At 43.8% G+C, this 13,929-nt stretch overlaps 1 protein-coding gene across 1 annotated transcript in view; it reads right to left on the reverse strand.

Moving 5' to 3' along the window:
* The window catches only part of NCAPD3 (non-SMC condensin II complex subunit D3), a 41,067-nt gene continuing 27,138 nt past the window's right edge, over positions 1-13,929 (reverse strand). Inside the window, exons 25-35 of the mRNA XM_026657883.1 lie at positions 9,949-10,086; positions 9,454-9,587; positions 9,085-9,284; positions 8,284-8,394; positions 7,170-7,337; positions 5,332-5,495; positions 4,857-4,990; positions 4,624-4,701; positions 1,078-1,152; positions 919-979; positions 1-823 (exon numbers count right to left, since the gene is read on the reverse strand). Of these exons, the coding sequence (XP_026513668.1) occupies positions 712-823; positions 919-979; positions 1,078-1,152; positions 4,624-4,701; positions 4,857-4,990; positions 5,332-5,495; positions 7,170-7,337; positions 8,284-8,394; positions 9,085-9,284; positions 9,454-9,587; positions 9,949-10,086 (1,375 nt within the window). The 3' untranslated portion in view covers positions 1-711. The remainder of the gene's footprint in view (positions 824-918; positions 980-1,077; positions 1,153-4,623; positions 4,702-4,856; positions 4,991-5,331; positions 5,496-7,169; positions 7,338-8,283; positions 8,395-9,084; positions 9,285-9,453; positions 9,588-9,948; positions 10,087-13,929) is intronic.

The raw sequence follows: 13,929 nt of genomic DNA on the forward strand, positions 1-13,929 counted from the left end.
TTATTTTTCATAAAATTGTAACAGCTGGAAATAAGAACTTGGTCCAAGAGTGGAAATATTCCATTTAGGAAAGAAAAGGAAGGCTATATATACACACATAGAATGGACCTTTCATTACACATAAATCCTTAATAACTTGCAATTGTATCAGATTTGCAGGTATGGCAGTGTCAAGCTATTCTAGAGTTGTAGAAAATATGGAAACTAGTATATTATGAACAGGGGACAGCATGACACCAAGGGAATGATTTAAGCCAATAGCCATTCCAGTCATGTAAGGTAACAAGCTGTGACAAACATACCAGGTTCAACCAAGCCAGTATTCCTAATGGCTGCACTTACATACAATGGGCTAGAGCTTATGGCCAAGACAGACTTACGTTTCAAAATGGACAAGCCATAAGTCCTGTGCAGTGAATAGTCAGCCATCACTAGATACTGCAGCTTCTTGGCACTCGCAGTTGTCCTACAGCAAAGAATGTCATTAACTGCTCCAGTTTATAAATCAAAGCAAACGTGTGTATGTGTATATATATATATATAAAAATATATATAAAAACAAATAAAATGGAGGGGGGTAAGGAGGGACACTTGTACACACAATGATCCATAATTATAACTTTAGAGGGAAGAGGAACAGTTCATGGTCAACGTGATGAAGGGTCTATACAAGAGCGTTTTGGAACTACACAGTGCATGGATGGGGAAGTATCAGTTGGCTGGTTTCAGGGGAGCTTTCCGCAGGGATCTCCTTAGACTTGCAGTTGGGCTGCTTTTTCTCCTGGATGGAGATTCTACCTTCCACGGACGAGGCAGGGGCCCTCTACAGAAAGGAAACAGAATGATTGTTGGTTTATTTTTAAAAATACACTAGTATTACCTATAGCCACTGGTAGCTAAGGCCTGGGTTGAACTTACGGCTTATCAGGTGACGTCAGACAGAGAACATCTTTTTGTTGATCTTGGGATCTGTTTTTTTCTGCAAGCGACATTTACAAGTTAAACACGCACATTTGAGCCTCTTTTTTTTTTTGGTTTGGTTTTATTTTAAAAGTTAGGAGCATGAAAATAACTTGCCTTGAGCTGAAGCAGGTGTGCGCGTCAGGCTGATGAAACTGACCCCAGCCCCAAAGGTCAAGTTATCAACGGTCTCTGAAAGAAACACACAGATCAGCAGTCAGCTTGTACTACAGCCATAGGGCAAGACAATCCCTTCATACCCAACTCCAAACAAGCATGCATGCTTCTTTCTGGCCCACTGAACCAGGTATCAGCTCATCTTTTACATAGAATAAAGGCAATGCAATGAGATTGGGCATCCTCACTGCCCACAGTCAAGTTTATACCTAATACTGATAGCACTTCTGCAAAAATTTCCTTCACACTGTGTGCCTGGGAGTAGGAACGGCATCAGTGACCTTAAACAAGGCAAATCCCGATCCCTTCCAGGTAGCGAAGTCATAGTCTGTGTTAGTATTTTTAGGTTTGCATGTGCTTCAAGAGGAGGGTAGAGGCACTTATTGCCAAGTGAATTAATACAACTCTGTAGATGTTTAGCTAAAAGCCTAACTACCCCATACAACTTGTTCTTTAATATTTAGGGAAAAAAACCCTTAAGTTCAAGTCGGTGTGAATAGTTGTTAATAGGAAGCTAGCAGCATTAGCAGAACCCCTCCATTTCCTACAGTAGATCTCTACACTAAGCCCTGGAAGTCTATCTAGCAGGAAGCCATTGGTCATTCAAGGCCATTCTAAAAGCACCAGCTGCCCTCTTGTCTTGGAAGTATAGAACGCAAATCTGTGCCTCAATCTTCAAGGTAACACACATGCACTTGTTCATGATAATCTGTTTTTCACTATTAGACTTGAAGGAACCTCCATTCTTTGGGGGCTACTAGAGAGTTCTCATTTCCTTAAATCTACAACTGCTTATCCACACCATCTCATTCACACCTGGTCGAGCTCCCCCTGCTGGACACTCACCAGACTGCTGCGTTTGAATCCAAACACAGGATCCTTCCTAAGCGCACTGCATCGAGCATACAGACGCTGTCTCTGACCTCTCAGGGTACCGACTCGCTGTCTGGTACCCTTAGGACCCCACAATCCAGCTGCCTTTGGCCATAATCGGGGAATCACCAAGGCATGCCATTGCTGTCCAGCTTTATTATTTATCTTGCCTGGATTGGCTTTTGACTCTTGTGAGACTGGCCTCTGAATTTCCTGACTTTATGCAGCGAAAGCCTTATCTTAAGGTAATGTGGTTTTCACATATGGTAAACGACTACACCTGCCTCATTTTACTGCATGCAACAGCTTTTTAGTATAAGAGGGAGAGAAAGAAATGGCAAACAGAATCACCACCAACTATTCTTTCCACACTCCGTTTTTATTGAAGCCCTCCATATATCATGTAGCATTACCGCTGGTGTTTGCATTTACATTCCATAGTGAAGTAGTCTATTCTCTCCCAGGCCCTCTTACCCATTTTCACTGTTGAGAGCAAACAATAGAGGAGAGAAAGACCCAAGGGTGACAGAGACTGATCTGCTGGCCAGACGAGAGTCTCACAAGATACAGGGATGAGATCCAGCCTCTCAACATCTAGAGTCAGAAGTGATTTACAAAGAACTGCCTCTGCAGGAGTTTTACAAATGATAGACCGGGGAAAGAAAAACGTTCTCCTCTGATCCTCTAACCACCACCAAGGCCCAGTGCCATCATGCAGACACCTCAGTACAGCTTAACTGAAGCAGCGATAACGCACTGTACAGCTTGTGTCACTGCTGAGAGCACAGGCTGCCAGGAAACAAAGCAGGATTTTAGGCCTGGTGCCACTGGGGATTAACATTCTCCCCATTTCACAGCATATGGCTCTTAAGTGGAGCAGCAGCGCAAGCCCCCGAGACAGACATGCAGTTGATGAAGAAAAGATTTCGGCTCTGTATAGCATCCCAGTAGTCATCATCTTATCTGCAAAAAGCATTAAGTGCTCAGATAGCACAGTGGACTGGTGTGATGTAGATAACTAGACAGACGGAACTAGCGTAAGAGAGTGGAGAATACACAAAGATAAGGGTCAGATTGTCCATTAAATTCGACCAGTTGTCTGTGCTTGGCTTCTGTTTGCACATGGAGATCAGATATTTGTACATGTAAGCAACCAGTCTGCTGCCTAAATGGCCATGCACATTTGTGAATACCCACTTTGTGTGCACCCGAGGTATTCCTACAGGCAATCATTCACACCTAACTTTAAATATCAGGCCAAAACTGTTTAATGATAGCCGACCTGTCATTGCTACAGTTAAGGTGGAGTTTCCTTTATTTTTGTGGGGGAGGGGGAGGAAGTTAATTCCACACACAGAGCGACTGGTACAGTATGTGCCCTAAAGAAATTCAGAAGCGGGAAAGGGAAAGGGGAGCAGAGGAAATGCATTGATAAGGCAGCTCAGCACAGTAACATTTCATAGTCCCTTCTGCATCCATGCTCCAGTACATATGAACAGTACGAAAGTGGGGCTCTGGAACTGTACTGCCCGCCCAGGAACTACCCCAGCGGTTTCCTCCAAAAGGATAACAGGAAGTGGGCTGCTACATTTCCCACTATCTCTGCACATGCGTGCCTCATTTAGATGATCAGAGGGATTTGGATTATTGCCATAAGTCATTCGGATACTTCTAAAGTCCTAAAAAATGAATAGTCAACTGTCTTTTATTATCACAAAAGGGATATTGCGTAACACGCAGGAACACGATCAGAGATGGCTCCAATAAATGGAAATTTTTCAAGGTCAGGTTTTGTGAGGCTGCAGTTTAGCTGCCACAGACATAATGGGCAGAGACACTTACTAGTGACCTGTGTATCAGAGTTCTCCCAATTCATTACTGCTTCAGTTTACATCACTTGTATCCACAGCTGAGAACAAAACAATTATTGCTTCCCCAACACTCACTTCAGCTCTTATTTAGAGAAGAGCTCGCTCTCGGAGAACACTTCATAGGTTATTAATACCATTTTATCAGATCCAAGCCAATTGTACAAAGATCCTTCTGCTATCGCAGCTCGTCAACTCCTTCAATGATAGAATAGGTCTCGAATGGGCCCTGAGCTGGACCCTTCATCAAACAGAAGGCAAATGCCTAGCAGGGATCTCTTCTAGTGTGGCGGTACTCTGTTCATGCTTCAGAGTCTACAGTTCTGAGCAGAGCAAGATGATCACAGGAAGCAGCGCTGAGCAACAGCACAGGCATTCTGGGAGATGCAGGTCAGTCTAGGGAGCCCTCCAATCAGATGATGAGCCAGGAACAAGTAGGGGAAACTCCCCTCCTCAGCAGCCCAGAAGTTGGGAGAAAAAAGGACCAACCATTCCCCACATTCAGCAGCCAGGAGTACAGGTCCTATCATACACTGACTCTACTCTAGAATGTCATGCTGTGGCTTTCAAAGACTCTATCGTTTGGCCACCATTGCAATATAGATATATAATAATCCAAAGATAAGTGGCTCTCCAATAATGAAAGGTTGACTACCGCTGCACTACAGTGTGGGCTACGTTGATGCATCTGTACAAAGAAGGGAGTTCTTGGGCAGCTTGGAACGTATGCAATTGGGTTACTTACGGTCAGGAGTACTGATTGCTCGGCCCACCAGTGAAATGTTCGCTCCAGTAGACTGTTGGTTTAGGCTACACAAAGATACTAAAAGTAACAAGAAAAGAAAAAGTTAAGGACAGAAAGCTGCTCCCCCAAGACAGTTCTACAACCACACCTCCTGCTCAGAAGTCTAAACAACCACCCGGCTTCCACATTAAACCTGTTCTATAACGTGCAGAAGCCAGCTGTTGGCTGCTTACCTTGCTTACTGTCACTTGTGCTTGCTGGAGAAGAAGGCAGCCTTCCTCCTACACTCTTGCTGCGCTGCTTGTTACTGGCCTCCATGGCTTTCTTGGCAGAGTTCAGGATGGCAAGCGTGCTCAGGGACATCAGCCTATTGGGCAAAAGAAGCCACAAATGCTCTAAGGGGTTTCCTTCTACAAGTCACTCCAGATGAGAAGATGTAGGGAAGATCTTGCTCACTCCCAACTCACTTTCAAACCCCCAGCAACCTCTCTCACACACTCACACACACACACACACACACACACACACAGAACACAAAAGATAAGGCTATGGTGAAATAGCAGGGTCTAACTACTGCTGGTATTCACATTGTTGAGCTGAGCAATGAGAAGAAGACAGGCAATGCAATGGCTCTGGAGCCTTGACACACTACTTAATGCCCGTCGGCAGAGCACCATTCTAACCCATTGTAAAATTTGAAATCCGTACCTGGGTCTAAATGGCTGCTGTTTCAAAACGCCAGCTCTGGGTGTAGTAAACGCAAACGGAGCAGGGGAAGCAGGAGACCCAGACGACGAAGACCGTCTCCCAGCAACAGGTGATTGGGCTTTGCTGTTCTGGCCACTAGGCGGTACCACTGAACTTGGGGACTGCTAGGGAAGAGAAGGAGAAATGGGTTTGCCATAATTCCATTGTTTTATGCATGTAATTTATAGGACTGTCACACACACACCATATCATGTTATGTATACAACGTGTCTGGTTAAGATGTGCCAAAGAGCGGTATCTACAGGCCAAGATTTTCAAAAATCACTTGTGAATCTGGGTGTTCAACCTGACGCATCTTAAAAGAGGTCTCAATTTCAATGGCAGTAGTTGAAAGTCAAGCACCTTTAAAATGTCATGTTATGTAGCCAAAAATTGACACGCTAAGGATCACTCATCACAAGTCTTGACCTACAACATCTGAAGATATATATAATTTAGCTATTTCTAGTCAAGGGTGTGACGAAGTGGGACTGTTCTTAATGTTTCCTCTGAATACTGTGTGGGTGCCTCAGTTTCTGGCCGACCCTCTGTCGCCTAGCAACTAATGGCCAGGCCCTTGCCCCCTGCAAGGGGATGCTAAAGGTGTGGGAGAACAAAGAGGTCAGGTAACCTCCTGGCCCGGGAAAGAACAAAGCCCAGAGAAGGAGGGGCTGGAGGGGGTTTCAGTTTGGAGCTGGCTGGGAACTAGGAGTGAGGGCAGACGGGGGTGTCTGGCTCACTGGGCCCCAGAATGGACCCGGAGGAGGGGTCCCGTTCGCTGGACCTAAAAACTCTGTTTTAGACCGGGTTCCTGTCATCTAATAAACCTCTGTTTTACTGGCTGGCTAAGAGTCACGTCTGACTGCGAAGTGGGGGTGCGTGCAGGACCCTCTGGCTTCCCCAGGACCCCGCCTGGGCGGACTCGCTGTGGGAAGCGCACGGAGGGGCATATGCTGAATGCTTCCAGGAGAGATCCAGGAGGTGAGGCCGTGTGAGCTTCTTGCCCTGAAGACAGTCTGCTCCATGGGAGAGGAGGCTCCCCAAAGTCCTGACTGGCTTTGTGGGGAGCAGTTCCAGAGCATTGCCTGGGGACTCTGTGACAAAGGGTGAGTTACTTTAGTAGAGAGACAGTTCTGTTCACAAGGTGTCATGTAGGGAGAAAGGTCCCTATCACAGAAGGAGCTGTAAGAAATACAGCTGCCAGTTCCTCACCCATTGAGAGAAAGAACTTTTCCAGTTAGTGAAGGACTGGCCACTGCCAGCAAGTTCAAATGGATGTTCTCAAGTTAGACCTGCAGTTTTTGGTTTTTGTACAGAAACGTTCTCCCTAACTTTTCAGGCCGTGTGGACAAAGGTTTTCGTGAGTTTTCTGATTTTATGAACGCTTTGCATGGTTTGGATTTACATACCTGAGACTAGCTTGCAAACAAACATTGCAGGATTGCTCTAGTACAAGAGAACCAGGAATTGAAATGGCCTAGAAAGTGAAGTTGAAACGGACAGGTGATATTTTCACTGTGGAAGCACAGAGCCATGCAGATAGCATATTAGATTGTAAGATCTGTTTGAATTGATGGGTGTGAGAGGGGTAAGGGGTTTTGTCTGGATGGGGTTTTTAAAAAACTCTTCACGCCTCTAAATAAATAAAGCCCTGGTCAGCAGGAACTATAGTGGTAAGAAAGATACAGGAAAAACAGTCAGGTATTATCCAGTGGTCCTGTAGCACGATTTATAGCTATAAGCTGTATGACCACTGGGTACTATTACAACATACACCTTACTCTGGTGGAAGCCAGTACCTGTATTGTGTTCATGACATTGATGACCTCTGTCTGACCTTCTCCCATCTCTCTCTCCCTGGCCAGTTGCTCTTCATATTTCTTCATGTCATACTCCAGCTCAGCTGCCAGCTGCTTGTCTACCGCAAAGAAGTCTTTGATTTCATTCCGATAATCTTGCATCACTTCCTGGAAGGCACAACAGTCCATTTATTTTACTTCCCCCTCTTAAAATCTCTTCTGACCAGCACTGACTGCCCAGGTTCACATCATAGCTCTGAAAGTCCCAAAGAAAACGCTAGCTGGGACAGTTTCTGTTTAAATGAAAGAGAGAGTCTATCAAAGAGGTCTGCTGCCGATTCACGACTTTATAATGCTACTCATTGTTATGAACATTGAAGGTTTATGCCCACTCCACAGAGCGAAGCCTTTTACTTAATGTACGCGGCCCTCATCTGTATTCCCATCACCATCAGAGCAACCTGACAACCTGGCTATAGGAAAGGAATGGTTTACCCTACGAAGCTGTACAATACGTTTCACTGGGTTTCAAAACCTCCTCATATGGTGTTAGAGCCCTGCATCAGGACTGGAAAGAATAGCAGGCGCAGGAAAAATATACTTTGCTGTGGGCAGGATTGGGTGGGTGGCAATTTGCATTAAATCGCTCACCAGTTTGTCATACATAGAATTTCAGCAATGTGAAGTAAGTTTGGGTTTTTTTAAAATAAAGGTTTTAATACTTAAATTTAAGCAAGGGATAAAAAGAGAGACTTGATGTCTATTATAACAGAAGTTAAAGTATTTTTACATGGTTTAAGCAAGATTTGTGTTATTCTTTTAGTGGTAAAAATTGTGTCTGAATTCCCTGTGTGTATATTTAAAAAATAGACTATTTTTTGTTTATTTTTAGTTGCATGTGGGAATCGGCCTTGTGAGATTTGTGAGTTCTAAGGTTTTTGCAGTGGGAGCGGGATAAAAATGCAACAATGCAGGAGCGGGTGGGAGAGGATACTGCGGGGCAGTTTGGGAGCAGGATTAAAAAATAGTCCGCGCAGGGCTCTACCTTGGGTTCTACTTCTGGCCACGCTTCCAAATTCGCAGCCTGAGAGAAAAATCACAAGTCTTTCCTTACCCGAAGATAGTTCATGAGGTCTCTCAGAGCTGGAATCCTAGTCTGTTCCAACAAAGACTTCAAGGAAATGATTATTGGGATGATGTTTTCTATGAAGTTCTTCTTCTGAACCTGTAGTTTAAATAATACACAAACACCTAACATGACAGAACAAGGGATGGTTCATTTCATTCTTATGTAGATAAATGGCCCCTAAACAATAAACGAGTAACAGCTTAGCGTGCATACATCCCACGTGTGTATGAGCATACACGTAGCATAGTGATGGTTTCACTTTATCCCAATACGTGATCTGCCTTTTATGCTGGTCCACGTCAGTCATTCTAATGGCAAGTTGCTGACAGCTGCATCAAATCCTATCATTAACTTCAAACGCTTCACCCGTCAGCGTCTCTTAGAGCCAAACTGAGCCATAGTGTAATCCCATTGACTATAGTGGAGTCCTGTCTGTTTACACCAAGTCTGAATTGGGCTCTTCAACTAGGGAGAAATCATTTTAAACATGTTAGTTAGTCGCCAAACTGCTGGCACATTCTAATTCAAATTGACTGTTCAAGTGTAGGTAACCTCCAGAAATCAGCACTCATTTATAGGACATTTTCTTTTTGCAACACATGCTGCTTGCACAGATTCACTAGCTGTCCCCAAATCACAAGGACTGTATGGGCATATAATCTGGGGAGATGGGTGGCAGTCCCTACTATAGATCACTCACTTTACTCAAGACTGTCCCAAGCTGCAGGTTTAGATTTCATTCAGTGCTGTGCCCACTCTTCCCACTGCATGCCAAGTGGTACTCACTTGTGAGATGAGTTTCTTTTGTGCTGCCTGCATGACAGCATTGGCCATGTCCATTTCATCCTCAACTGGCTGGATATCTTCATCTTGTTTAGATCTCATAGCAGACAGTTTGATCTCTTTGCAGCTAAGGACTTCAAATGTATCTGAGAGCAACTCATTGGCTTCCATGTCCAGTGGGAGGATGCCATCCACAAAGCATGCTGTAAGAGATCAGGAGGAGGAAGATTTTTATTCCCAGAACCATGCTGCTAAATATAAGCCAGGGCAGAAGGGTCCCTGTGCTGCACCCAGAGGCTGAACAGATGCAATTGGCTCATCACAGGATTTATTTTTACAATACTCATTCTGTGCCAAAAATGATGCCCCTACCCAGAATGTTCAGGCTGATTTTAGAAGTGATGTTGAACCTTTGCTCATCTGTAAAATGCTCTAGCAGGAACCTGTAGATCTGCATTCTTTTTCCTTTGTTATCTTTCCCCTTCAGAGAAAAGAGATTCTTCTCCCTGTGTAGATAATGACATTTTACCTCAGGCAAACACATGTACATGGAATTACAGAAGTAAAAAGACTTTAAATCTGGCAAGAAACATTTGAATGCCACCTTAAAGGTCCAGAAACCTACTGCATAACACATACACACACATTCTATTCAGAAGTCTCTCATGGAAGGTGCCGGGGGGAAGGCAGAGTATTGTTACCTTAATATGAATTATTCTTAGGATTTTATCTTTCATTGCCATGCACTATAAAAAGTGACCATGAAAGCTTTGCTCCAGGCCCAAAGACTGCATGCCCAGCACCACACGGATATTCACATGCAACTCCCATTAACATTCAAAGAGAGGTGGCCAAATATTCACTGACCGCTCACTCTGGGGGAACTTGTTGTACTTCTCGTGTTTCTCATAGCTGTTGAAGTGGAAAATGCACTCGATGAAGTGTTGGGAGAACATGACTGGATTCCTCTTCAGTAACAAGTGCACCAGGCAGAACTCCCCAAACCTGGATACAGGGTTGAAAAATTAGAACCACCAGAAAACCTCTTTCATTCTGGAGGCCACCTCCTGAATTATAGCGAGGTGTCCAGCTAATTCAGCAACCCAACGCGTTGTACCCAAAGGGCATGGCAGAGACAGACTCCGGGGAATTAAACCTTCCTCAATACGACATTTAACCCTTCCCCCTCCAAATCAGGGCCTTGAGAAAGATGCTGAACTATTTACTTTAAGCCCCGTTTTCCCCCCATCCAGAATTGTGCTGAAAAGCTTTCAGCATCTATGGTGCAGGTTTATTTCTATTTATAATTCAACACCGTTAAGAGAGAAAGAGAAGTAACTTTGGCGAACAGTAAACCAGGCATAACATTTTCAATAACTTGTCTACACTACAGGGGGAGAGCGATCTAAGTTACGCAACTTCAGCTACGTGAATAACGTAGCTGAAGTCGACGTACTTAGATTTACTTACCGCAGGGTCCGCACTACGCTATGTCAACGGGAGACGCTCTCCTGTCGACTCCCCTTGCGCTTCTCGTTCAGGTGGAGTACAGGAGTCGACGGGAGATTGATCTGCGGTTGACATCGATCGCCGCGCATTGATCTCCGGTAAGTGTAGAGAAGCCCTATAGTGACTTCCAAGCCTAAGTCCTGTTTTAAAAAGGGACTTAGACACTTAGGAGACTAAGGCCCAGATTTTTAAAGGTATTGAGGCACTGCTGCACCCAGCATCACAACACCTAGCAGATTTAGGAGCCTACATCACATTTTGAAAAGGGGTTTAGGCACTTAGAGTAATTACAGCTTTAGCCTGGACAATGGTTAGTTGAGTTGATAATACAAAATTCTGTTACAAACAAAAGGCTTCTTCATTCCTCTCAGCCTGGAACACACTGTTGTGGATCAAGACAGTAGTTTAAACAAACAATGACAAAGGTTTTGCAAGCTGAGTGACCTTGGATTATGTTGACTGTTGAGATTCAGGTTTGACTGGGAGTTTGGCCACACACAAAAGAAGGAAGAGGAAAATGGCCTTGTGGTTAAGGCACTAGATTTAATACTTGGTTTTGCCATAAACTTTCTGTGTGACCTTGTGCAAATCACTTAGTTGCTCTGAGCTTAGGTTTCCCTATAACATGGAAAGAAGAGTTTCTCCTACTTCACAAGGGGATTGTGAGGATAGACACAGTCATGTTTGTTTCGTGCTCAGATATGACAGTGAGGAGCACTATGAGAATGTGTAAATACAATCTCATTTCAAAGCTACCACCCAAATGGCGGCTGCTGCTAGGAACAGGATGCTAAATTGGAACAACAGGACTCAAATGCTGGAAAATATATGAAAGCCTGCTCAGATAAAGGTATTTTGGCAGAGTAGTGTGGGGAGACAGGACCAGGAATGCTAAAGTACTGAACTGGAGGGTCTCGGCTAGAGTGAAGTGCACAGGCACAGCTGTACATGAAAGCTTGCACAGTGTTTACTCGCATTAGATCTGGCTCTTGCCAATGCTGCTGGCTGTCCACAGCAAGCCAAGTTGAGGGGCAAAACAGTACATTCCATGAGACATTAGTTTGCAACAAGCAGTCCCATGTCCTTGAAATGGGCTTTAACTTATGAATTCAATTAACTTTGCAGGTCCACTTTTTGGTTTTTACACTAGAGGTCTGGGCAGAATTTTCAGGAGCAGCTGAATAGGTTGCGTATGGAAAAGTCATAAGCAACACTTAACTGATTTTATTCCTATCGAGAAATACAAAGGATGATGCTCACTCAGGAAACACGTGTGTACTGGGAAAATATTCAGGGAGTTTCCTGGACTCAGTTATCATCAGTGATCTGAACACTGGACAGCAGCTGAGGCCTGGCCTGAGGCACAAGAGATACCAACAGGTGGAGGCTAGGCATGTTTGCACAGTGTTAAAGCATTCATTCACAAGGGGAATGGATTGGAAAAAAACTCTGTCCTGGAAAAGGTTTTGGTGCAGGGAGCTCTTGTGAATCACTTACTCTCCTATGCCATTCCTTCACCATCTGATCTGACATTTTATATTAGTTTACATTCTTCCCTTTGCTATTCTGGGACATCAGAAACACGTTCCCCGCAGAAAAGTTCAAAGTCATTTACCCATATGTACCTGGCTTTAGGTATCACCTGAGTTCTCTGAATTCTACAGAAAGGAAGATGGTATTTGCTCTATATGTGTAGTATGAAATGCAAAGGGTTTGAGATCTACCCCTGCACCAATCCAGGAGTCAGAACTACAGGATACTTTAGTGAGAAATGCTTGCATGAAGTTAAGCCCAGGGAGGATAGGGGGGGGACAGAAATAAAGCAAAAAAGCATCTAGTTGGAACATGATTTTTAAACACGGTTCATCAGAGTTTGTGGGGGAGAGGAGGGATCCTAACAACAAACATTGTTAGACACTCATTTTGTCTAGATCTATGTTTAAAGAGGATCTACAAAGGATTTTTTAAAAGGGCCATGGGGCCACTTTGGCTTTATTTATGATATATCCATAAGGTCTGTCTTTTTGGGAAGGGGAAAACGGAGGGGGTTTCTCATTGCTTTTTTACATATGAATTTCAGGTCTTGTCTGCCTTAGAACAGTGTTGACTTGAGAACTAGCGAAATGCCAGCACTGGAAGAAAAGATATTACCAATAAAAAATGCAATAATATATATTACCTCACCTACCTTGTCTCTAGCATTGCAAGAGTTAGAGAGTGAAACCTGAGCTATTTAAGGGGAGGGATTTTTATCATCAGCTCTTTAACTCCAGTTATTAACATTTTAGACATTTGTTAAAGATTCAGATACTCCCATTCCACATACGAAAGAGCGACAACTCACAAACATGCTCTCCGACATCCAGGAGATAAACCTGCAAAACCAGGGAAGACCAGACTTGCTGTTTCTAAGTTAGAAAGCAAGCAAAAACTTCTCAACTCTCCCAACCACATTTTTCCATGCCTTATTAAATCATAAAAGGAAAAAAGGGCAGAAGCCATTTAAAAAAAAAAAAATTCCCTTGCAGCTCACCTTTAAATACATTCCCTAAGCAAGTCTTAAGGGCCTCATAAAGTTCATCCTCATTTGAGCCGGCTGCCCAAATTAATCAGCTCTCCATGCAATTGTTACAGATGTGATTTAAGGCAAGAATTTGAGAGCTAAAATGAAGGCCAAATCATTCAGTCAGCAGCTCAGCAGGCTGTGCCTAGCAATTGCAGCTTATGTAGTCAGTGAGAACATTCACTGACCACATGCAGGCGGAACCCAAGCACGTTATGGTGGGGTAAGAAGAAAGCTTGGACCTTTGCTATGAATCACTGTGCTTTGGGAGCCTACTGGCGGTCAGACCATTAACCCTATTTGACCGCAGGTTTGTGGGGTTAAGTTTACTATTTCAAATGTAAATAGCTGTGTTGGCATTGAAACAACGCAGATCACTGCCCAAGGAAACCTTTTCATTCTGGTACTTTAAATTGGTCATTGGAAAAGAAAACGTTAACGGTTTTAAAAAGGAGCAATTATCAGGTCAGTAGGGTTGTTTTCCCTCCCAACAAGGTAAAAAATTAGTATTGATCTGAGAGAATCAGTAACTGTGCTGATTCAAGTGTATTTTGTTTCAAGGATTCAAACCGAATTCAATCTACTGTACAATAAAACAGGAGAAGCTGTTAATGTAGAGGAGCAATAGTTACCTTCTGGCGTGCCTATGACTGGGGTGTATGTACGGTCATCCCCCTCTCCTTTCCCCATATCAAAAGTCACCAATTATGTGCAAGAGCATAAGCACCTGACAAATTAGTTTAATTGGCAAGAGAGTACAAAGCAGCAGCTGAAAA

Source organism: Terrapene carolina, unplaced genomic scaffold (genome assembly GCF_002925995.2).
Source record: "Terrapene carolina triunguis isolate 2854851 unplaced genomic scaffold, T_m_triunguis-2.0 Scaffold374, whole genome shotgun sequence".
NCBI lineage: Eukaryota > Metazoa > Chordata > Testudines > Emydidae > Terrapene > Terrapene triunguis.